At 42.5% G+C, this 24138-nt stretch overlaps 1 protein-coding gene and 2 long non-coding RNA genes across 3 annotated transcripts; 2 read left to right on the forward strand and 1 right to left on the reverse strand.

The window, feature by feature from the left end:
- Window positions 1–464: 464 nt before the first annotated feature.
- On the reverse strand, window positions 465–24075 carry LOC108702640. The gene is made up of 6 exons (XR_005964600.1): window positions 23840–24075; window positions 22755–22997; window positions 19517–19626; window positions 17542–17619; window positions 2158–2226; window positions 465–528 (listed from the first exon to the last, which is right to left on the reverse strand). It is a non-coding gene; the product is annotated as an uncharacterized LOC108702640 (long non-coding RNA).
- LOC121398904 lies at window positions 6054–7521 on the forward strand. The gene is made up of 2 exons (XR_005964607.1): window positions 6054–7045; window positions 7139–7521. It is a non-coding gene; the product is annotated as an uncharacterized LOC121398904 (long non-coding RNA).
- LOC121398892 (serine/threonine-protein kinase 4-like) lies at window positions 7802–10302 on the forward strand. Its single transcript, XM_041578450.1, has 5 exons — window positions 7802–7952; window positions 8448–8502; window positions 8687–8759; window positions 9656–9831; window positions 10094–10302. The coding sequence occupies exons 1-5, from the start codon at window positions 7899–7901 to the stop codon at window positions 10207–10209; spliced, it is 474 nt and encodes a 157-aa protein (XP_041434384.1). The 5' UTR covers window positions 7802–7898; the 3' UTR covers window positions 10210–10302.
- Window positions 24076–24138: the final 63 nt, after the last annotated feature.

The following is a 24138-nucleotide window of genomic DNA, read 5'->3' on the forward strand; positions in this document are numbered from 1 at the left end:
AGAAAATCAGTGCACCCCTTACGCCAACAGTCACATCTTTTTAGTGCCGTCTCTCAAGAAGAATCAGAAGTCAAACTTGCAACTGGCAGAAACACACAACACAGTAGATTCTAAGCCAGTGCTGGATGGATGTAAGCAGGGGGACCAGAGACCACGATGAGAGTATAATTTGTCTGCGTATGTAATATGAGCGAAGTACATTGATGACTATGTGAGGTAATCAATTGCAAGTTAACAGCAAAGTACCATGATGGACATGGATTTAATTTAAAAACTCCGCTGCACAAGAAATTTCCAGTTTCCTGCAAGTAAGCAGCCAGGGTTACTGGGCTCCTGCAAAGAATGGAAACAAATCATTCCTAAAGAATTGAAAATGTGGTCACTGGGGATGATGCAGTTTCATTAGCCTATAGGCATACGTACCCTTTTCGTTTTTTGCATGGTGGAGTATTAGATTTGCGCGGCTCTTTTTCCAGATGCATTATGAGGATCTTCTGCCGATGTTTCTTAGACATCCGCCTGGCAGACCTGTTGTAGGGAGAGACGGTGATAGCAGAGATAAATGAGAAGAGCCAGATAAGTTATGACATGGCAGAAACATTCCAGTCAATAGGATTTCACTGTCTTAAAAGGGAAACAACACCCCTAAACATTATAGGTCTCGAAAGATAAAATAGCCCTTATGTGAAAATGCTTCATCTAAATATGCAGAAGCATTCTATCCATTGATTGGACGATGGAGCCCTTTGTACTCCCACATTTTTTCCTGTTAGTCAAAGCCACCTGAAAAAAAATAACGCAGTTCTCGGGAATCACTAAGGCCATCATAAAATGGGGGCTCAATGCCGACGGTAATATTACACACATTACAGACCAATTGAAGCATCACAATTCCATATAAAGTATGGCACTCGGAGAATTAAGCGTGCATGCAAATGGTATCAAACTATTTCTCCATAAAGTCAACCCAACTAACTGAATAAATTAGACAAAGCTGAAAATAGCTGTGGCATTGCTTCTTTTAGCACAACGCAACCAGAAATGCATTCAACTCAATCCACTAATGGCTCAGAATTATCTAAACCAGTGTCGGACTGGCCCACAGGGATACCGGGAAAACTCCCGGTGGGTGCTCAGGTGTCAGTGGGCCCTCATGCTGCTTAAACATTTGGCCTTTTCCATGGCCATTCCCTATTGTTTATCAGAACAAATAGGCTAAATATAGAAAAATAAGAGTATAGTATGTAAAGAAAAGAGACTAGGAGAATAGAAGTTGAGTGAGGAGAGGGAAGAAAAATAATGGGCCCCTGGTCTAAGATTAATTGGTGGGCCCTTGTCAAAGGTTTTTGGGTGGGCCCCTGGTGTCCCAGTCCGACACTGTCTAAACCTCCCAATGGTCAAACATGCCAAAATGGGAGAGTAATTCTTATTGTCCATCAATTTGTAATTCTTTGCTTCACTGCATATCTAACAATACTGTCAGCATCACTGGGTCCTGTACCAAATATAGAGCCAGTGGTCCCCTTCCAATAAACATGGGGATCTTAAATGAGATAAAGCATAAATAAAAATACCCCTCAAACTTGCTGGCACTGACAGATATGGTTTCACTCTGGTTAAAAGAAATTCATATCCTATAGATGCTACAGTTCCTGCCTGTGTTTTCAAATGAGCAGTGAGGTGCCTGCCAGAAGCACAGTAGGAGGAGGAGGAGGAGGATAGCCCATTTACATCCCTGCTTTCACACAAGCAAATACAGGCTTCAGTTCCCTATCAGGTCACACCCTAAAATGTGTTTTTAATGCATTCAGGGAAATACAACCTGGAATTACAAAGGAGGCACAAGTAGAGTGTGGTCAAAGTAGGAGAATGAGGGGAGAATTAGAATGAGGATCAATAGCAGCTATGTTAGTTCAAAACATTTCTGAAGGCATGTTCGGTGGCAACTTAAAGGGTATGGCCCTGGCCTAATTCTTTGCAGAGTCAAGCTCAGCGCACCATCCCATCTCTTTGTCCAGCCAACACCCCAAAAGCAAGTCTAACCAAAGCAAGTCAAACGCCCCATACTTCTTTAGAACATGCAAATATATTAGCACTGCACTCAGCACGGAGGTCCCTTACACTCCCAGCAGAAAAGCCTGAGTATTTGTCACTTACCAGCATTTACACAAGTCTCTGAAAGCGGTTTCTGGTCCGGGGGAATATTTTCTGCGTTGGTCACTTGGTCTAAAGAACAGGAAATGGAGACAGATGAACATGTGGCAGACAACTCAAATATATAAATCTGTCCCATGTTTTTGTCAGTGTGGTTTTATTGAGGTGTGCAAGAGAGCAGGACTGTTTCTCCCAGCCTAACATTGTCCATTAGAATTAATATTCCTTATCAAAGATACATGAGCTGAACCCCCACATCTCCTTACTGGGGTCCCACTTATCTAAACAGCATGTAAACATGTGCTGAACTTGCAGCAATCACTATCAGGAAATAAACATAAAATGTGATTGGCTGTAAACTCACTTTCTTTATTCTGGGATCAGAGGTGAGCGGAGCATTGATACACGGGGGCATTAAGGGAAATAATGGCAGAAATTAAGGAAATCGCTATTTGAGTGTGACACTGGCTAGTGCTGGGATATTAGCCTTGGTTTTGTGTATATTCTATAGAAAATATCATTATGGGAGGAATGGGGAAACAGGCAGACTACAGACAACTCAGGATAAATACACAGAAGTACATCCTGGCATTTGGCCGCACAGACAACTGACAGTTAAATAACGGATTTCTCACTTTCATTTCTGGGATCAGAGGTAAGTGGATGCACAGCACACACTGGGAGACAAATTTATGGAAAATAATGATATAAAATGAAGAAAATCACTACTAAATTGAGTCACTAGGTGGCACCTGGGATATTAGCCTTGGTTTTTGTCATTTTAATAGATTATAGGAGAGTTGGGGTTGGGGGAAGGAACAGGGATGCAGGGAGACTACACACCTGTCAGGCTAAATACAGAAAGTATAAAATAACATTTGGGATTTCCAATTGCTTTATATTTTAAAATAAGTATAAAATAATATTTGGGATTCCAATTGCTTTATATTTAAAATAAGTGCAAGTTAAGAAATAATAAAAAGTCTGAAATCTCCTATGTTAAACATATAACGGGGTCACTATAGCAACATCTGGGTGACATTTGCTGTTCAGGTTTCTCCTCTAATGCTATTAATATTTATATTTCTCTCTGTATCTCACTTTGTAAGTAACATTTACTTCTTAATAAAGCTGTTAAGGGAAAGTTAAGAAATTCTTAAGGGGAGAAGTCTGAAATCTCCCATGTTCCCATATAACAGGGGTCACTGACAGTGTTTGGAGTGACAGTTGACAGTTGGCCACTTGCTGTTCAGGGTTTCTCCTCTAATGTTATTAATATTCATATTTCTCTCTATATCTCACTTTGTATATAACATTTACTTATTAAAAAGCTTTTCAGTAAAAGTTAAGCAATTATTAAGGGCAAAAGTCTGAAATCCCCATGTTCCCATATAACAGGGGTCACCCAGTGTTTGGAGCAACAGTTGGGCCACTTGCTGTTTTCCCTCCAATACTATTAATATCCATATTTCTCTTTAGACCTCACTTTGTATATAGAACTGACTCTTAAAAAGCTTTAAAGGAAAAAGTTTTGGAGCTGCAACTTCCCAGTCACTGTTACTCATGTCCTGAATGTCCCAGCATCCCTTGTCACACCTGCAGCCTGTAGTCTTCTAGCTATTAATGAACTACAAATCCCAGCATCCCTTGTCAGACCTTTAGACTATAGTACAAAATCCCAGCATCCCTTGTCAAGACCTGTAGCCTATAGTACAACTCCCAGCATCCCTTGTCACACATACAGCCTGTAGTTTTCTAGCTGTTACTGACCTAAAAATCCCAAAATCCCTTGTCAGACCTGCTGGCCTATAATCTTGTTACTGTTACTGACCTTCAAATCCCAGAATTCCTTGTCAGCCCTGCATCTTGGGGTCTTCTAACTGTTACGGAACTACAAATCCCAGCATCCCTTGTCAGACCTGTAGCCTATAGTACAAATCCCAGCATCTCTTGTCAGACCTGTAGCCTGTAGTACAAATCCCAGCATCCCTTGTCAGACCTGTAGCCTATAGTACAAATCCCAGTATCCCTTGTCAGACCTGTAGCCTATAAACTTCTAAATGTTACTGACCTAAAAGTCCCAGCATCCCTTGTCAGACTTGCAGCCTGTGGTCTTCTTATTGTTACTGAACTGAACTACAAATCCCAGCATCCCTTGTCAGACCTGTAGCATATAGTACAAATCCCAGCATCCCTTGTCAGACCTGCCGATTGTGGTCTTCTAACTGTTACTGAACTACAAATCCCAGCATCCCGTGTCAGACCTGTCGCCTAAAGTACAAATCCCAGCATCCCTTGTCACACCTGCAGCCTGTGGTCTTCTAACTGTTACTTAACCACATATCCCAGCATCCCTTGTCAGACCTGTAGCCTAAAGTACAATTCCCAGCATCCCTTGTCAGGCCCGCAGCCTGTAGTACAAATCCCAGCATCCCTTGTCAAACCTGTAGCCTGTAGTACAAATCCCAGCATCCCTTGTCAGACCTGCAGCTTGTGGTCTTCTAACTGTTACTGAACTACAAATCCCAGCATCCCTTGTCAGACCTGAAGCCTATAACCATCTAACTGTTACTGACCTACACATCCCAGCATCCCTTGTCAGACCTGTAGCCTATAGTACCAATCCCAGCATCCCTTGTCAGACCTGCAGCTTGTGGTCTTCTGTTACTGAACTACAAATCCCAGCATCCCTTGTCAGACCTGCAGCTTGTGGTCTTCTGTTACTGAACTACAAATCCCAGCATCCCTTGTCAGACCTGCAGCTTTTTGGTCTTCTAACTGTTACTGAACTACAAATCCCAGCATCCCTTGTCAGACCTGCAGTCTGTAGTACAAATCCCAGCATCCTTTGTCAGACCTGCAGCTTGTGGTCTTCTAACTGTTACTGAACTACAAATCCCAGCATCCCTTGTCACACCTGAAGCCTATAACCATCTAACTGTTACTGACCTACACATCCCAGCATCCCTTGTCAGACCTGTAGCCTATAGTACAAATCCCAGAATCCCTTGTCAGACCTGTATCCTATAATCTTCTAACAGTACAGTTACTGACCTTCAAATTCCCAGCATCCCTTGTCAGACCTGCAGCTTTTGGTCTTCTAACTGTTACTGAACTACAAATCCCAGCATCCCTTGTCAGACCTGCAGCTTTTGGTCTTCTAACTGTTACTGACCTACACATCCCAGCATCCCTTGTCAGACGTGTAGCCTATAGTAACAACTCCCAGCATCCCTTGTCAGACCTGCAGCCTGTAGCACAAATCCCAGCATCCCTTGTCAGACCTGCAGCCTACAATCTTCTAACTGTTACTGACCTACAAATCCCAGCATCCCTTGTCAGACCTGTAGCCTGTAGTACAAATCCCAGCATCCCTTGTCAGACCTGCAGCCTGTAGTACAAATCTCAGCATCCCTTGTCAGACCTGTAGCCTATAGCACAAACCCCAGCATCCCTTGTCAGACCTGCAACTTGTGGTCTTCTGTTACTGAACTACAAATCCCAGCATCCCTTGTAAGACCTGCAGCCTGTAGTACAAATCCCAGCATCCCTTGTCAGACCTGTAGCCTATAATCTTCTAAATGTTACTGACTTAAAAATCCCAGCATCTGTTGTCAGAGTTGCAGCATGTGGTCTTCTTATTGCTACTGAACTGAACTACAAATCCCAGCATCCCTTGTCAGACCTGTAGCATATAGTACAACTCCCAGCATCATTTGTCAGACCTGTAGCTTGTGGTCTTCTGTTACTGAACTACAAATCCCAGCATCCCTTGTCAGACCTGCAGCTTGTGGTCTTCTACAAATTTAATTTCATTTCATTTAAAGGGGAACTTTGCTTTAATGCTGTTGAAGCAAAAGAAAAAACTGATGGTAAATTTTGTTTTTTGCCAGTGGAAATCAGATTTTAGAATTAATGGTCAGAATAAAAATAACAGATAAAACAGATAAACAATATATATAAGTTTAGGGTTTGTTTTTGTACAATGGGAGAATTGGTTGAGGGTGTGAATACTTATATAAGGCAGTGAATCCTGATATGTATAGCAGAGAGGACTGGTGCATGTGAGCTTACAATCTCTTCTTTCTTTCTGTTTCCCCACACAGTGAATTTTGCGAGCGACGAAGCGTTTTCACAGCGTTTTCGAAGCGATTTTCAGAGTGATTTTCCGAGTGATTTCACAGCGATTGTTTTAGAGATATTCAGTGATATTCCATCTGATTTTTGGCGTTTGGATATAACATCTTCCTTTGACGTCAGCTGATATCTCTTTATAACCCAACAGCTCTTTTAAGAGCTAAAAAACTTAGGCGCAATGCTATTCTGCGCCCCCTGGAGGAAGGTAAGTCAACTGCTACTGTTTTAGCTGAATTTAGGGTTTTGCTGAATAGAGAACAGGTACAGATAAAGTATAGAATGTAATAGACTCTTTCTCTTCTCCTTCAGCCACAGGCGGAATCCAGAACCCTCTCCGAGACTTATGAGGTGAGTAGAAAGGAGGGTAAAACACTCGCCGCTACTGCCGGAAGTGAGACATGTTTTGTACCCTGGGGAATATTATGTTATCAATAAAATCCTTCTTTTTTCTATTTTATTTTCCAGCCTCCTGATGGTCGGCTGACCAAGGATGTGCTTGTTGGAGTGGGCGGCACTGGAGACGTCTACAAGGTAAGTTACCAACCAATTCCTAGAGAGTAGGGGAACTGAACAAGATTGTGATCACTACACACAATCACACAATGATTTAGGCAGACATATCAAGCTTCTGGTTTGGGGGCTGCATTAGACCCTCTCTTTCCTACTTGTATATAAGTCAACCTTTCTGTCTGTATTACAGGGACGACACCATCGTAGAGGCGTGGTAGCGGTGAAGATCGCCAACATCAGCCGAGTACTGTATCTTTATCATTCCAATCACTATATATCAATCCTATTTGTGTAGTTGCCTATGTGAACTAAAGGGATTTCTATTATTCCACTCCAGGATGAAGAGTCAGTCTGCAGGGAGCTGAAGTTTCTCCAGCAGTTCGGAGGCCACAAGAACATCGCCTCTTACTATGGAGCCTACTACAGGGCTCCACTCACGGAGTGCTCATCGGAGCTCTTGGAAGTAAGAAATGATTTACTGTATCGTGTTCATTCCTCTTGTGCCAAAACAATCTCCACTGGAAGTGACAGAATACATGACCTGAAATAATTTCTGTATATTGCAGATTGTTCTTGAATACTGTGGTGGAGGCTCTCTGTACAACCTCATCAGTAAGACCAATGGCCAATCCCTGAAGGAGACCTGGATTGGCTATGTCTGCAAGGAGGTTTTAAAGGTAAGGCCAGATTTACCCCTTAAGGACTCTTCTTTAATTGCATCAATTATATATACAATCTCTTTGTTGGGAATGTTTATAATCTTATAACCTACATCTCAATCTCCCCAGGGGCTGCACCACATCCACAAGAATGGGGCCGTTCATAAAGACATCAAGAGCCCGAACATCATGCTCACAGAGACGGCCAAAGTGAAGATCAGTGAGTAAAACTTACAGTTATAAGAGTAATGGATGGTGGGGAGCTTCTGTGAATATGGAGTCAGGGGGTTTCATAATTCAGGTTTCTATCTTATTGGGGGTAAACAAGTTATTTTCCATTAATGGATTCTATCTGTCATTTCAGTCGACTTTGGACACAGCTGGGACCTGGACCCGCAAACTGGGTTGTGCCACGAAGCGGAAGGGACACCACATTGGATGGCACCCGAGGCCATAAGGCAGAAGGGCCAGCGCCTGGCGTACGACACCAAAGTATGTTGTACTTATAATACTTGTAACAACACGGAGCAGTTACTTATCAGTGTTAATGGGACATAGAAGCAGTTATTTTCTCATGGAGAGAAAAGAGTTTTTCAGAAACGTTGGGTCTCTTAACTTTGTGCACAATGTGTCTGCTTTAATATATTTGCTCATTTGCATTGAAACTGGTGTTATGTACTGTAACTGCTATTGTTTGTATATTGCTGTATACACTTTTATATATAATAAAGCATTTTTTTTAACTTTTACATATACCATGGTGTGTTCATTTACTAGGGGGTGCATTGGGCTATTTTAGAAGTTGTTTTCTGTTCTGTTTTGGCCATAATTGAGCTAAGGAGAATGGTGTGTACTTTTGTACAGATGATAATATATGTATATGTTTCTAAAAGAGAATTCTATAAGTGCAGCCTTTTTACTTAGATTTTATTAAACACCCATAACCCAATTCTCTCCTTCTAATGCTCTTTGGTGTGTCTTTTGCAGTGTGACATCTGGTCGCTGGGGATAACCGCCATCGAAATGGCTGAAGGAAAACCACGTAAGTGAATCACAACAATTGTGGCTACGTTATTTTATACATTGAGCAGCAAAGGTTCTATATCAGAATGGGAGGAATTTGGGATGATTTGCTATTTCCGGCAAAAAATAAGTTTTTCTATAGATTAAATAAATAACTTCTAGACATGTTTGATGGACCTGATGTATATGTTTTTCACTTTCAGCATACACAGGGCAATATCCAGTTGAGGACCTGATAATTGAAGCCCAACCACCGAAGCTTCAATCAAACACCTGGTGAGTCTGTCCCGGGGGGGGGGGAAGAGAGAGAGAGAGAGAGAGAGAGAGAGATGAAAGCAAAAGGAGATAGACAATAGATAGATAGAGGGACAGATAGATGATAAATAGATGATATATGATAGAGAGAGAGAGAGAGAGAGAGAGAGAGAGAGAGAGAGAGAGAGAGAGAGAGAGAGAGAGAGAGAGAGAGAGAGATAAATAGATAGAGGAATAGATAGATGATAAATAGATGATATATGATAGAGAGAGAGAGAGAGAGAGAGAGAGAGAGAGAGAGAGAGAGAGATGAAAGCAAAAGGAGAGACAATAGATAGATAGAGGGACAGATATAAAGATAGATAGAGGGATAGTGAGAGAGGGATAGAGAGAGAGGGATAGATAGATAGATAGATAGATAGATAGATAGATAGATAGATAGATAGATAGATAGATAGATAGATAGATAGATAGATAGATAGATAGATAGATAGATAGATAGATAGATAAATAGATAGAGGGATAGATAGATGATAAATAGATATAAGATAGATGAGAGAGGATAAATATACGATAGATAGATAGATAGATAGATAGATAGATAGATAGATAGATAGATAGATAGAGGGATAGATATATAAATAGATAGAGGGATAGATAGATGATAAATAGATATAAGATAGATAGATAGATAGATAGATAGATAGATAGATAGATAGATAGATAGATAGATAGATAGATAGAGGGATAGATAGATGATAAATAGATGATATATGATAGACAGATAGACAGATATACTGCAAAATATATGTATATTCTGGGGTATAGCTAATGGTTACTGGGTAAAAGCTTCTGGAATCTGTAAATCTGGGGATTTTTTTTTTGCTAGCTAAAGCTAAAATCTCTGGTTTTTCCAGGTCACAGCATTTTGTGTCCTTCTTGGAGTCCTGTCTGAAAAAGGATCCTTCGGAGAGAGCGAGTGCTCAAGAACTCCTGCAGCACCCATTTGTCACCCAACTACCACCTAAGAAGATCGTCAGGGCTGAGATAGAAGAACATCTCCGGACTCTGCAGAACTTGCCGGCCAAGAAAGGTGAGGGAATCCATTATATTTGATACGACTGCACCATCTCACAGTGTAACTCAACAGCTGCAAGAGTTGCTTTTATTATAATCGCACTGGGAATAATAAACATGTTTTAAGGGGTACTTAATATTACATTTTAGGATAATGGTGACAATGGCGTTGTAAGACAATTTGCATTTGGTCTTCAGTCTTTATTTTTTTGTTTATGAATCATATACAAGCTCTAATTAGTATTCATGAATCACAAATATGATTTTTCCCTCTACAGGACTGAAGGGAGTTGCTCTCTCAAAGCTGCGGCGTGCTTGTGACTTCTGCACACAGACATCGGCAGAACAAGAAGCAGCTCTGCAAATGGCCCTGGAAGGCTTCTCCTGTTATTGATATTGTGGCCAATAACATCAACAGCCCAGAATCAGTTTCCTAAATCACAGCCAAGGAAAAAGAAACATCCACAGGGTAAGGTCCCATCTCCATTCAGTACAATGGTTCTCAGCTGGTAGACAAATAACAATTTGATCCCCTGCTACCTGGTGGGTGTCTACATTGGTAGGACCCGAATCCTCACTGTGCACAAGAGGTGGGTTTCGGCTAGAAGATGCTCAAGTTTACATTTCTTGGTCACAATCCTTCCCAAAATCAAGGTTTTCTGCACTGATGGACATTAGCCTCACTGCAGCAGCCACACAATAACACAACAGGGTAGAATGTGATTGAGAAGGCTCAGGCATTATTTCTTATTCCCATAGCCAGTGCATTTATTTCTAAAAGGAGCATCAGTCTGGGAGAAAAACTCCCTAAAGTCGCCCATACACTGAGAGATCCGCTCGTTTGGCAATGTCGCCAAACTAACGGATCTCCCTCCGATATGCCCACCTTGAGGTGGGCAATATCGGGCTGATCCGATTGTGAGCCCTAGGGCCCAACGATTGGATCCTAATGATGCCTAAACGGGCGGTTGTATCACGGGACCGCATCAACGAATAGATGCGGCCGCGATCCGACGGGATTTTTTGTCCCATCCGATCAAGATCTGGCCGACTTTCGGCCAGATCTCGATCGGTGAAGCCCGTCGGGGGGCCCCATACAAGGAGCAATAAGATGCCGACTTGGTCTGTCGGCAGCTTTTATCGGCCCGTGTATGGCCACCTTAACATGAGGGAACCCCTAATGAATAAGGCTTGTCCATAAATGCCATGCCTCTGAATGAGAATTAATGATGATCTATTACTGACTGATATTTTTTTCTCATACAGACCCAGTGGCATTTGCAGCTCCACCAGCAACATCTCCTTTCAAGCTGATGCAGTTCAAAAAGTGGTAACTTAAAGATTCCTGCAACTACACCAGCAGGGACTTTATCTCCTCCTGTAGCTCCATGATCATATTCTTTTCAGACTAGCACATCTCCACCAGTGGTGTCTTTGCTTCATTTTACCTCACTCACATCTCCACCTCACTTTGAGGTGCCATAGTTCCATCCATCTTCCTTTTTTTGCAGACTACTACAACGCCAACATCTTGCCTTAAGCATCTACATTTCACAGAACCATAGCTCCAACATTCATATCTACCTCTACAGCTCCACTAGCAGCATTCACATTTTCAAACACCATAGCTCCACTATTAGGACCTTAGTTTTCATTAGTATCCAATTACCAATCTACCCAAGGACTTTTCATTTAACTTTAGCTCCATCACGAGCCCTTATCCCATATTTTACCTCTAACCGCAAGCTCTATCCTTGTGCTAACACACCTCCACCAATATCTTCTTTTATTTACATATCATCAAGAGTTTCTCCCCTTTAAAATATCTTTTAATCCTTGCCCTTCTTACTACACATCCATTTAGTCACCACTACACAGCACACACTAAAATGATTCCCCCTACACAGAGGCTTCTCTTCTCCAATTTTTTCTTTTGCCTCCCCCCCTGCAATCCCCTAACACCAATTCCTCAGTGGTTTGACTATGAAGCTTTTAATTCATCCAGGTCATGGTATATCTAGTATAGGTAAATCTAAAAACAACTGGACTTGCTGAGTAATCAATGAAGACGTTTCACTACTCATCCGAGCAGCTTCTTCAGTTCAACTGACTGGTTGAACTGAAGAAGTTGCTCGGATGAGTAGTGAAACATCTTCATTGATTACTCAGCAAGTCCAGTTGTTTTTAGATTTACCTATACTAGATATCCTCAATGGTTTCTTCTGTTCAAATTCTTTCCTTTCTTAATTCTATCCTTTCAAGCCTTCCACTCAACAACTAGTCACATCTCCTACTCTAAACCCTGACATAAACTCTTAGTTCTGATACTGACATAATCTCATATAACAAGTTGATCCAGGGACTTGTCCGATTGCCCGTTGGGAGTCAGGAAGGAATTTTTCCCCCTCTGAGGCAAATTGGCTCTGGCTTCAGATGGGGTTTTTGCCTTCCTCTGGATCAACTACTAAATAGGAAGATCCCTTTTATACTAAAACCTAATGGATGTGAGTCCTTCCCAACTTAAATTAGTATATATTAATCTAAAATGCATAAATATAACATCCAATTTTTAAATAAATTTGTTAATACACATTTCATTGGTGTTCTTGCATTTTTTTATAGTTCTATAGTATTGCCAGGGAACATTACAGAGGAGGGAGACCTCTAGTGCAAGGGAAAAGGGTCACTGAAAAGTGAAGGTGGAATCAAGAGGCAAGGGTGGGAGAAATTGGTGAAAGGAGGTGCTAAGGATGGATAAATATAAGAAGGGGATAAGCCATGTCTGGACCCAGTCCTACTGATCTGCACTGATGTCAGAGGTTTGGTCAATCAATCCCATACAAATGATATATAGTCAGTACAGCAGCCCCCCTGCCCTGATATTAATCCATGCAGTTTATGTTTAGTCCAGGATTTACTTGCCCTTTAAGAGACAGGAATTTATTCATATTCCAGTCTCTTATTCAATTCAATGCATGGTTGCTAGATGGCTGAAACTGCAAACTGGAGAGATGCTGAATAAAAAACGAAATAACTGAAAATCCACAAATAATAAAAAATAATAAAAAATGAAAACCAATTGCAAATTGTCTCAGAATATCACTCTCTACATCATACCAAAAGTTAATTTAAAGGTGAACAACCCCTTCAACATGAGCAGAAATCTCAACAGCCTGATTGTGCCAGTTACTTTCATTCTCTCCCAGAGAGTCACGGCCGGCACCCAATACCAGAACAAATGCCAAGGACCCTGGTCTCGGCTCGGCTTCACCAGTAGTGTGACCACCTTTGGGCTTCGGGAGGAGCCCTCAGCTTAATTGGGTGCCACCTGGACTTAACGAGGGGTACAAGGCGAGGAGTTCTGTCAGGCAAAGGGGCACGACCGGATAGCAAGAGTCTTTGGGCAGAAGGTAAGGGACAAGGCGTCTGGTGGAAACGGTACAGACCGGATCAGGACAGGCAGATAGCAGAATCGTCAGGCAGGCAGGCAAGGGGTCAAAACCAGATAATCAGACAGACTGGATAAGGCAGAAGGATAGTCAGACAGGCTGGGTCGAGGCAGGCGGATATCAGAATCGTCAGGCAGGCAAGGGTCAAACCAGGTTGTCAATCAAAGGGTTAAGCAAGAATCGTTGTCATAGGCAGGCAAGGGTCAGAATACAGAATGCAGAGTAGTCAGGAACAGGCAGGGTCAAACACGGATAATCAGTCAGGATAGCAAATTCAGGAACAGGTAGCAAAAAGCTCAGGAAACCTCAGGATATGATCCTATAACAGGCACTAGCTACAGGTCTGAATGGGCCTTAAATAGGGATCCAATTGGCGCCAAAACATGCGCAATTTCGTGCTGTTGCGCGCTGGCGCAATCACGCCAGCGCCTTTAAGAGACGCGCAGGCGCGCCCTAGGGATCCAAAAATGGCGCCGGCAAGGACAGGAGCGGCGCAGCGGGCGTCCACACCAGGGACGCGGCATGGACCCCGCTGCCCACTAGACCACCAGGGTAAGTTTCTTACATTACCCCCCCCCCTCTAAGAGGGGCCACTGGACCCTCAACCTTACCAGGAGATCGGGGATGAGACTGTCTCCTAAGATGGTTACCCTTGTCATCAGATTTGGCCAGAGTCTTAGCCAATACTGGGGAAGGGCAGGATTGCTGAGGGACCTGTATGGCTGGTTTCAAAACAGAAACATGAAATAAATTAGATAACAGAAATAAATCAGGCAATTCAAGACGGACAGAGGTTGGGTCTACAATCTCCACTATGGGGTATGGACCAATAAACCTGGGCCCCCGCTTAAAAGATGGTATTTTAAGCTTGATATTCCCTGTGGAAACCCAAACCAAATCCCCAACCCGATATTTAGGTACCTCCCCATGGGACTTAACAGCTGTCTTTTTCAGAGCGACAGGGTTAGTCAAAAGGGAACTATGTACCCTAGAACAGGACTTGGAGCAAAATTCAGCAGAAGGGAGTTTTGTGAGGGAAGCAGCTGCCACCCCAAGTGTGGAAACTAAACAGGAATCTTTACACCCAGAACCCCACTGAATAACCTCCCCAGTTACCCAATCAATGTGGGGGTTGTGTGCCTGCAGCCATGGTAACCCTAAAATTAGAGGAGAAGATAGAGAACCCTCGATAGCATGGAAGGATATCTCCTCTGAGTGCAAGTTGTCAATGCACATAGTCAAAGCCACAGATTTCCTGGTTACCAGCCCAGACTTCAAAGGGTTTTTATCAATGGCCAGAATCCTTACAGGAGGAACGAGAGGTGTTAAGGGAATATTAAACTTCTTTGCAAAGTTAGCATTTAAGAAATTCCCCGCCGCCCCAGAATCCACCAAAGCGGAAACCTTTACAGAACCAGAAGGCCAAATTAAATTAACAGGAACCACAATCCTGGAGGAAATTTGGGGAGAGGAAACTTCTTGACCCAAATGGAGCTCCCTACCTTCATCTAGGTTTTTGAAGCTTCCTGGCCTCTTAGGACATAGGTTAAGGAAATGACCCATCTCCCCACAATAGATACACAGATCCAGAGACCGTCTGCAAGCCTTTTCCTCAGGAGTTAAATGAATAGTACCCAATTGCATGGGTTCCTCCTGAGGCAGAGACACAGAGGGGTAAGGAGTTTTTACACTAATATCCTCGGGAAGAGAATAAGTACCCTTTTCTCCACTATTCTCCCTTTGTCTTCTATCAACTTGGATGGCTAAAGTCATTAGATCATCCAAGGTAGCTGATAGGGCGTAATTTACCAAGCTGTCTCTTACAGACACAGAAAGCCCTAAACGGAATTGGCTGCGAAGAGCTGCATCATTCCAACCGGTCTCAACTGATACTCTTCTACTACCCTCTTTCCCTGGCGAAGTTTACGAATTGCGGCATTGGCAGAGGAGGCACGATCCGGGTCATCGTAAAGGATTGCCATAGAATTAAAGAAAGCTTCAAGGGAAAGGCGGGCAGGGTCAGAGGGGGATAACCTTAGCGCCCATATTTGTGGGTCGCCCTGTAATAAGGTCATAATAAACCTCACTTTATCCTCTCCAGAAGAAAAGGAGTGTGGGAAAAAACTTAAATACAATTTACATGCCTCCTGAAAGACATAAAATTTGGTCCTATCCCCATTGAATTTGTCGGGGAAGGAGATCTTAGGCTCATGGATTTTACCCGACACTGCAGAAGGACCCACTAGCAACTGTTCAGTGGCATCCACTCTATTCGACAGGTCACGGAAGCCTTGCAGCAGGTGTTCTTGTTTTTGCGCCTGACTCTCCAAACGCTGCAACAGAGTAGAGAGAAGCAGTTCTGTAGTGGAGGGAGCCTCGGCAGCAGCGACTTGACCTTCTTCATACATCTGGGCCCGTTATAATGTCACGGCCGGCACCTAATACCAGAACAAATGCCAAGGACCCTGGTCTCGGCTCGGCTTCACCAGTAGTGTGACCACCTTTGGGCTTCGGGAGGAGCCCTCAGCTTAATTGGGTGCCACCTGGACTTAACGAGGGGTACAAGGCGAGGAGTTCTGGCAGGCAAAGGGGCATGACCGGATAGCAAGAGTCTTTGGGCAGAAGGTCAAGGACAAGGCGTCTGGTGGAAACGGTAGAGACCGGATCAGGACAGGCAGATATCAGAATCGTCAGGCAGGCAAGGGGTCAAAACCAGATAATCAGACAGACTGGATAAGGCAGAAGGATGGTCAGACAGGCTGGGTCGAGGCAGGCGGATATCAGAATCGTCAGGCAGGCAAGGGTCAAACCAGGTTGTCAATCAAAGGGTTAAGCAAGAATCGTTGTCGTAGGCAGGCAAGGGTCAGAATACAGAATGCAGAGTAGTCAGGAACAGGCAGGGTCAAACACGGATAATCAGTCAGGATAGCAAATTCAGGAACAGGTAGCAAAAAGCTCAGGAAACCTCAGGATATGATCCTATAACGGGCACTAGCTACAGGTCTGAATGGGCCTTAAATAGGGATCCAATTTGCGCCAAAACGTGCACAATTTCGCGCTGGGGCAATCACGCCAGCGCCCTTAAGAGACGCGCATGCGCACCCCGCGCGCCCTAGGGATCCAAAAATGGCGCCGGCAAGGACAGGAGCGGCGCAGCAGGCGTCCACGCCAAGGACGCGGCGTGGACCCCGCTGCCCACTAGACCACCAGGGTAAGTTTCTTACACAGAGTCTGCCAGACCAGACCAACTGAGAGGAGCCTGAGGGAAAGAAACATCATTGCTATCCTTTATACAGCGCATGGCTTCTCCAGTAGAACTGATTTTCCTATCACAGTGGCAGAAGCACAGTTGGTTCAGTTCAGGAGGCAATAATAGTCTTCCTGACATTCAAGTTTTTTTCAGAGAAAAAACTCGGTTAGTCAAATTTGTTTAGAGGTTTCAGGTCGGTAATATTAGTTTGTGTTTTAGATATTCGATTTTTTTTCTTAAATAACCTCCCAATCAAATTTCGAGTATATTTGAATTTATTAAGAGTTAAAAAAAAAACTCACATGAGTTCGAAATTCGACCTTTGATAAATGGGCCTCCCCAAATTTATGGGAAACAAACCGCTATACACTAATGGCAGCATTATATATAGATCTATAATATTATATAGTCTTACTCCTGTCATATTCCAGCTGTCACATATGCATCATCTACTGACCAGGAAGGTATCACGACATGTCAGGAATATAATGCTATCATTCAGTTAGCCAGAAGAGTGTTAGGGGAATTGAGAAGGGACTTGTAACTTTTCTGTAGTTGTGTCGGTATATATGGAACGCATACTGGAGTTCACACAGTAGTTGTGGGTCATTAGGTCAACGGCACGAGCATGAGATTCAATGATAACTACAACCTACCCGAGGCATATTTAAGGGAGACTTCATGAAGAAAGTGAAGCATCTGCTCACTGTGCAAGTGCAGATAAACACAGATAGATATAAATAGCTAAATATATAGATGCAGTATGAGAATGGGAACGTCCAATAACTCTTTCCGTAATCTGGATCTTCATACCTTAAAATCATGTTAACATTAAATAAAACCAATAGGCTGGTTTTGCTTCCAATAAGGATTAATTATATCTTAGTTGGGATCAAGTACAAGTTACTGTTGTATTATTACAGAGAAATTTTGGCTTATTTGGATAAAATGGAGTCTATGGGACACAGCCTTTCCGTAATTTCAATCTCCTGAAATGAAGAGCAAGATGCCCCATAAAGATGCTTACCAGTAGGTTTTGCCGCTGCGGGCTGCAGTTCAGGGATGCCGCCTGTTGGAGGTGCCATTTTCTGGGCATCACCATCCTCTAAAAACAACGAGAATAAACGTGCAGCAAAATATTAGAACTCTGAATTTCATTCTTGTCAGACACAATATAACTGAAAATAGAACACTCTTCTAATACACTTTAAAGGAATTGTTCAGTATAAAAATAAAAACTGGGTAAATAGATAGACTGTGCAAAATGTGGTGTATTTTATCTGTCTTATGTCTTCCCCCCAACTACTCTGTTTAAACAGTTGCCCCCCAGGGATATGAACAGGAATAGTAACCGTCTCAGAGGCCGGCAGTGAGGCTAATTACCAATCAGAGCTGCAGCCTGTGGATTCAATATGAAGCCATTTTTAAATGGGTGAGGCAACAAACTTAGAATGCAATGTGATGCTGCGGGGAGTGGATGTTGCACCCCCACCCCCCTCCAAGAACAGAGGAACCTGATTCACAGCTCAGGGACATATTATGGGATGCCCAGCTTCAGCCTTCCTGTGATGAATGAAAGGAGACATTTATCTTGTTTCCAGTTGTGCCATTGTGTGGGTCCTTGCAGGAGTTTATTATGGGTGCCCATAGTAACAGTGACATCTGGCCAGGCTTACAAGCTGATTTTGAATGACATGGAGACTTTATTGCTATACAGTGAGGGATCACTGCAACACCAACTGGCCACTAACTAGAGCTTGCACACAAGCATGGCATTTAGATCCAGTTACAGTATGTACAGCAGGTAAATAGCCATCCCCTTCCAATACTTGCACTGCTGCCGCACAGCTCACTCACCTAGCATGCCCCATACCAACTGCTGAAAAGTTGCACATTACAGACAAGTGCTTTGCACAAACAGCTGAGATATTTGCTCTTTCCTTGCAAGGGCGCCAGCATGGGGTGTGCATAGACTGTTGTGTCCCACTCCATGTGGCAGTAGCTGTGCCATGCTTACTCATGACCTACTAATCCTACATCATGTTCATCACTCTGCCGTGAAGGAGAGACACCCGGAGCTGCTGATCTTCATGAGGCGGCTGTCACAGCAAAGACATTCTTGTGGAGCAGCTCCGGGTGTCTCTCCAGGTGTTAGGGCCTTTCTCCTGTACATATTTTTATATATATATATATATATATATATATATATATATATATATATATATATATATATATATATATATATATATATATATATATATATATATATATATATATATATATATATATATACATACATATATATATATATATATACAAAACCACGTATTCAAGGAACCAGCACTCCCATATAAAACTTCGATGTTTATTGTGTTCAACGTTTCGGTCCTTGTTAGGACCTTTCTCCTGTACATACTGTAACTGGATCTAAATTGGTACAACACAATAAACAATTTAAGTTTTATATGGGAGTGCTGGTTCCTTGAATACGTGGTTATATATATTTTAACCGTGAGGTCAAGATATAGAACATACATCTGATGCATGTAGAAGATGCCCTCACAGTACTGGTGCACATACACCATTGCATCCACCTCCATTAACTAGTAATTCTCATCTCTCAAACACCCTGGGGGGGGGGGGACACACAATGAGAGATGGAGCTAAAGCCTGAATGGATAGTTATTGGGACTGGATGGAAGATTTAAGGATATGGATTTATTCCTGGAGTATTTAGCAGAGAAGGTATAGAGCTATAATATGGTGGGTGCACAATGGTCAAGAAGAGAAAGTGAAAGGGAACAAAACGGGTAGGGACTAGCAATGCGCTGTTGAATGTTTATCATCCTTTGACCTAACCCAACCTGTGCCTTTCTCAGGCCACAATATGGATTTATATACCTGGGCAGCCACTTCTCTGACATCATCAGCAGGGGCAGGGAAAGCACAAGTATATAAACAACCATTGTATAACTAGTGGTGAAACAATGATCTCCACTTACTATTCTAGAATGAAAAAGATCTCATTGGGCATCTCCACCTCATCAAACATCTGGATGATATAAGGGTGATCCAACTGGTTCATCACTTGGATTTCATTTAAAGCCATCTCCTAAACCCAAATAAAGAGACATGGTAAGATACTGAAAAGAGAATCCTTACACTTTTGTAGGCCTAGATTCTCTGATTCTCACTTTTTGGCTTCTTCTCTATAAGTCTGACTTATAGACTGCATCCCACAGTCACACCCCAGTAAGTAGCTCTGAACCCCATATGTACATCTGATCCTTTTATCCAATTCTTACACTTCCCCTGATGTTTTGGAGGAGAAATAAGTACTTTTATGGAGAACAGATTCCCATGAAATGCATGACTTTTCCCTGGATATTGTCATTCACAAAAATGCCGATGGACGGACAGCCAATTTTCCTCACTTTGCACATTTACACCTTCAAAACTATGTAGCTGATTAAAATTCTTATTGAAAGATTCTCAACACATTTTGCATTTACGTTCATAATGAGGTGCAGACTATTTGTGGCACACAGTTGATGCCCAATCACTATCCACCAATATATCATGTCCTGCATGTAAAGGCTTTCAGTCCTTATGTCCCTGCATTCCTCAGGATTAGGATTCTGGCACATGAGGGTTGAGCAAACCTGGTACTACATAAGAACAACATTGATAATATTCCAATTATATGGAAAGGGTCTAGGGATATACTGTACTTAAATATATTTATTTCAGGATTCAATTTGTATAATAGTGGAATCATATTAACATCTGTAACAGATCCTGTTTTCTTGATCTCGTCCTTGAGGGCAGGAATAACTGGGATTCAAAAGAGGCTCTGGCAGAGAATCCCAAACAACCCCCCACAGTCCCACTAAATAGCAACTGTCTATGGAACCTGAGGGTAATAACTTCACAAATTATAGCTATACACCGTTTATGCATATTTATATAAATCTAGCAATCACCATCCAAAATTGCTAGGAAACATATATAGCCATTCCCTCAGATTTTTCGAAGGATACGCTCCACCTTTGATTAAGGAGAAGGAGTTTGAGGGATGGCTGATAAAGCGAGAAATCAGGCTATGGGAACAAACCGTCTTGTTAGGTTTGGATTCCAATATCAGGAGAGTCTCCACCACTGTCGGTAATCATATTTTAATAGACAAAATCAACAATAAAATATCTTTTTTATGGTGGTGGCAGATGGGCAGATTAATAACCCAGCGTCAAATCTTCTCTATTGCTGGCTACTAATCTCCCCAAATGCCTTCATATTTACAAAGTTGCCCAAAGTTGTCTCTTGAGGAAACTTCGGAAATCCAAAGCGATTTGTATGCCATCCCGCTGGTAATTCGTATTCTTGCCAGCGGGAAGGCATTTCACGGGAGATTAGTCATCCATTTAAGAGAAGATTTGTCACTGGGCGACTAATCTCCCAGTCTGCCTCAACCCTTCAACAGAAATGAGATACAGGTATGAGATCCGTTATCCGGAAACCCGTTATCCAGAAAGCTCCATATTACAGAATGGCCATCTCCCATAGACTCAATTTTAATAATTTCAAATAATTCAGTTTTTTAATAATTTCCTTTTTCTCTGTAATAATAGCTGGTGATCAGGTGATCTCAAGACACTGTCAACCAACAGCTTGACTAAATCAACTTCCTATATTTCATGCTTTTCATTCAGATATTTATTATGTTAAAGGAGAAGGAAAGGTAAAAACTAAGTAAGCCTTATCAGAAAGGGCCACATAAATGTACCAGTAAACCCTCAAAGTAATGCTGCTGTCAAAAGAAACATAGCATTTCTTTCCTTCTATTGTGTACACATGGGCTTCTGTATCAGACTTCGTGCCTTCAGCTTAAACCTCCTTGCCCCGGGCAAGAGCATGCTCAGTTTGCTCCTCTTCCCCCCCCCCAGCCCTCCCTTCTCTGCTGTAATCTGAGCCCAGAGCTATAAGTGAGCAGGGAGAGACTCAGGCAGGAAGTGATGTCACACCAAGCTAATACTGCAGCTGCTATCCTAAACAAACAGAGAGCTTCTACTTAAATATAAATATAGTATTCTAGCTTGCACTATTGCAGCTAATCTATTGGCAATAAAATGCCTCCGTAGCTATCCATCTCCTTTAAAGGACAACGAAAACCAAAACATCAATAAAGTTCTATTAAAAGTCTAGTAGACTCATAACTTACAGAATGTAGTTAATGCTGTCTCCCTTGTGTTTAGTAGTAGGAACAGCGCTCTGCTCAGAATGTAGTGTTGGACTCCGGTGACGTCACTGATTTTCCAGGAGCTTACTCAGTTCTACCCGAGGCAGCCTTGAGGCGCGTTGGGCCCAATTATATCGTATTGCGCATGCTTTAGAGGCGCATCCTTTCTCGCTCCTGGGGAAGTTTTTTTCCGCGCATGCGCAATACGAATGTACAGGGAAAAGAAGCGTTTACTCCTTTAGCAAGATGGCAGCCGCGTTTTAAAGCATGAACATGAAACCTGATTTTTTGATTTTGAATTCGCATAGGTAAGCTAAAAATATAGCAATTAAGGACAACTTTAAGAGTACTTCAGAGGGAGATAGGTAATACATTTTGCCTTTCTTTCCCCTTTAAGGTTACCTAAGAAATATTGTTTGTTAAATAAAGCAATATACATTTTCCCATAAATCAGTATTTATGTATTTTCCATGGACAGAATGCTAACAATGCTTTTATGGATGTAGATCACAATAGGACAAGTTCACTAAAAGTTGACCTCGCAAGTATGGGCACTCCGGGGCAGAGGCTTATGGAAATGTGATAGGGTCCTTCAATTATAAGTGCCAATGGGCAGAGCTAAGTGGGAATGTGATGGGAACTTATAGATTGTAAGCTCCACTGGGCAGGGACTAGTGGGAATGTGATAGGGGCCTTCAATTGTAAGCTTATTGGGATAAGGACTGATGTGAATGGTATACAGACTATAGATTGTAAGATACACTGGACAAGGACTAGTGGGAATGTGACAGGGAGTTAGACTGTAAACTCCACGGGGGCAGGGATTGATGGAAATGTGACAGTGATTTCAAATTGTAAACTTCAATGGAGCAGGGACAGGAAGAAATGTATACTTGCCAAAATGTACTTTTCACTCCTGTATTTCTACTACTAGTAGGACAGCGGAGAGAAAAAAAAAAGCTTTAATGGTTTATCACCCTTTTTGCATACTGTGATAAAGTTACCTCTTTGTGTATTTTATATCCATCCCTGGAGTGTCCTGTGTTTTCCTGCCCCCACTAGGACTGGGAGAGGCTGTTAGTTGTGTTCTCTGGATCTGCTCTTCCACCGTGTCCTTACAACGCAGTAGAGGGGTCAAAGTAGAGGGACGGTTCAGTCCTCAGTGTTAGTACCCCCAATTTTTCGGCTTCATGGTCTTGAGTGCTGTTTGTCCTGTAAAGCCTTCCTCCTCTGTTTGACTGGACTGGCTGGAAGGAAACAAAGTGTATTTGAACCCAACTGTTGCCATGTTAAACACAGTTACTTTTAGATACCCATTATTTGTATTCAATTTGGAGTGGATAGCCTCCTATACATAACTAGTGACTTCCTGGACCTAGTACAGTAGGGGGGCATAACTACCTGTATCTAGTAGAACTGTGTCTAGTAATCAAGGGAATAGTATTAACTGGTTGCCCTGAGGAGAGACAATGCATTGGATTCTCACAAGTTGCACCTGCCCTGGCTATGTAGTTTATATAATCCCAACCCTCCCTCTCATGTTTACCAGACATTGTCCATGTTCAGTGGATTCCACCTTGGCACAAAGTTTAGAGCTTGTGAATTCAATTTGTGATTGGCACTGTCACTATGGCACCTGCCCCATAGATCTGGGACTCTCAGAGCTCAGAGAAATGTGATCCAGGGGGGTAGGGGGGGGGCAAGAGGAGCAGAAGGAACCAAAAATTCATGTATAAAAGCCAACATATCAGCCTTGCCTTATCCACCAGATATGCAACATGTTTCTAGGCCAAACCAAAGAGCACAGGTAGCATTTCTAAATCTCTTCATTTAAAGCAGGGCATTTGAATCTGTAGGTGCTGAACCAAAACTGGGTTTAGGGTGGGTCACCATGACCCCCACCCCCCAAATGCAGTGAGATTTCTTTTTGCAGTAGATCTATTGGCACCTATAGGGACACTGATAATTATTTCTAGGAACCAATGACAGAAAAACACCTTTATAGGCATAGCCCCGCATCTACCCTCTTGATCACAAAATCAGGTAGGGGCAATGTTATGGCACAGTCATAGTCAAGAGTGACACCTACCTTACACTAGCAAGGCCTATACCCAGGTGGCAACCCTAGCTGAACATTGAGAGCTGTGCAGCCACATCGCTCCTGACGTCTTATTAAACACATAGGTGTTTTAAATGACATAAAGTTACTGTCTTTCAGGCAAAGTGATTATATACTGAAAGCTCAAGCCACCATTTGTTCCCTTCCCTTTCTCCTTCAGGTACAAAATGTCCCGGGCGCCATCTTGTTATTATATGCATTTTCTGTCTCTACTGCAATAAAGTTGTTACAAAAAAACCCAAAACGAAATCAACAAGATTAGATGAGGA

Source organism: Xenopus laevis, chromosome 9_10S (assembly GCF_017654675.1).
Source record: "Xenopus laevis strain J_2021 chromosome 9_10S, Xenopus_laevis_v10.1, whole genome shotgun sequence".
Classification (NCBI taxonomy): domain Eukaryota; kingdom Metazoa; phylum Chordata; class Amphibia; order Anura; family Pipidae; genus Xenopus; species Xenopus laevis.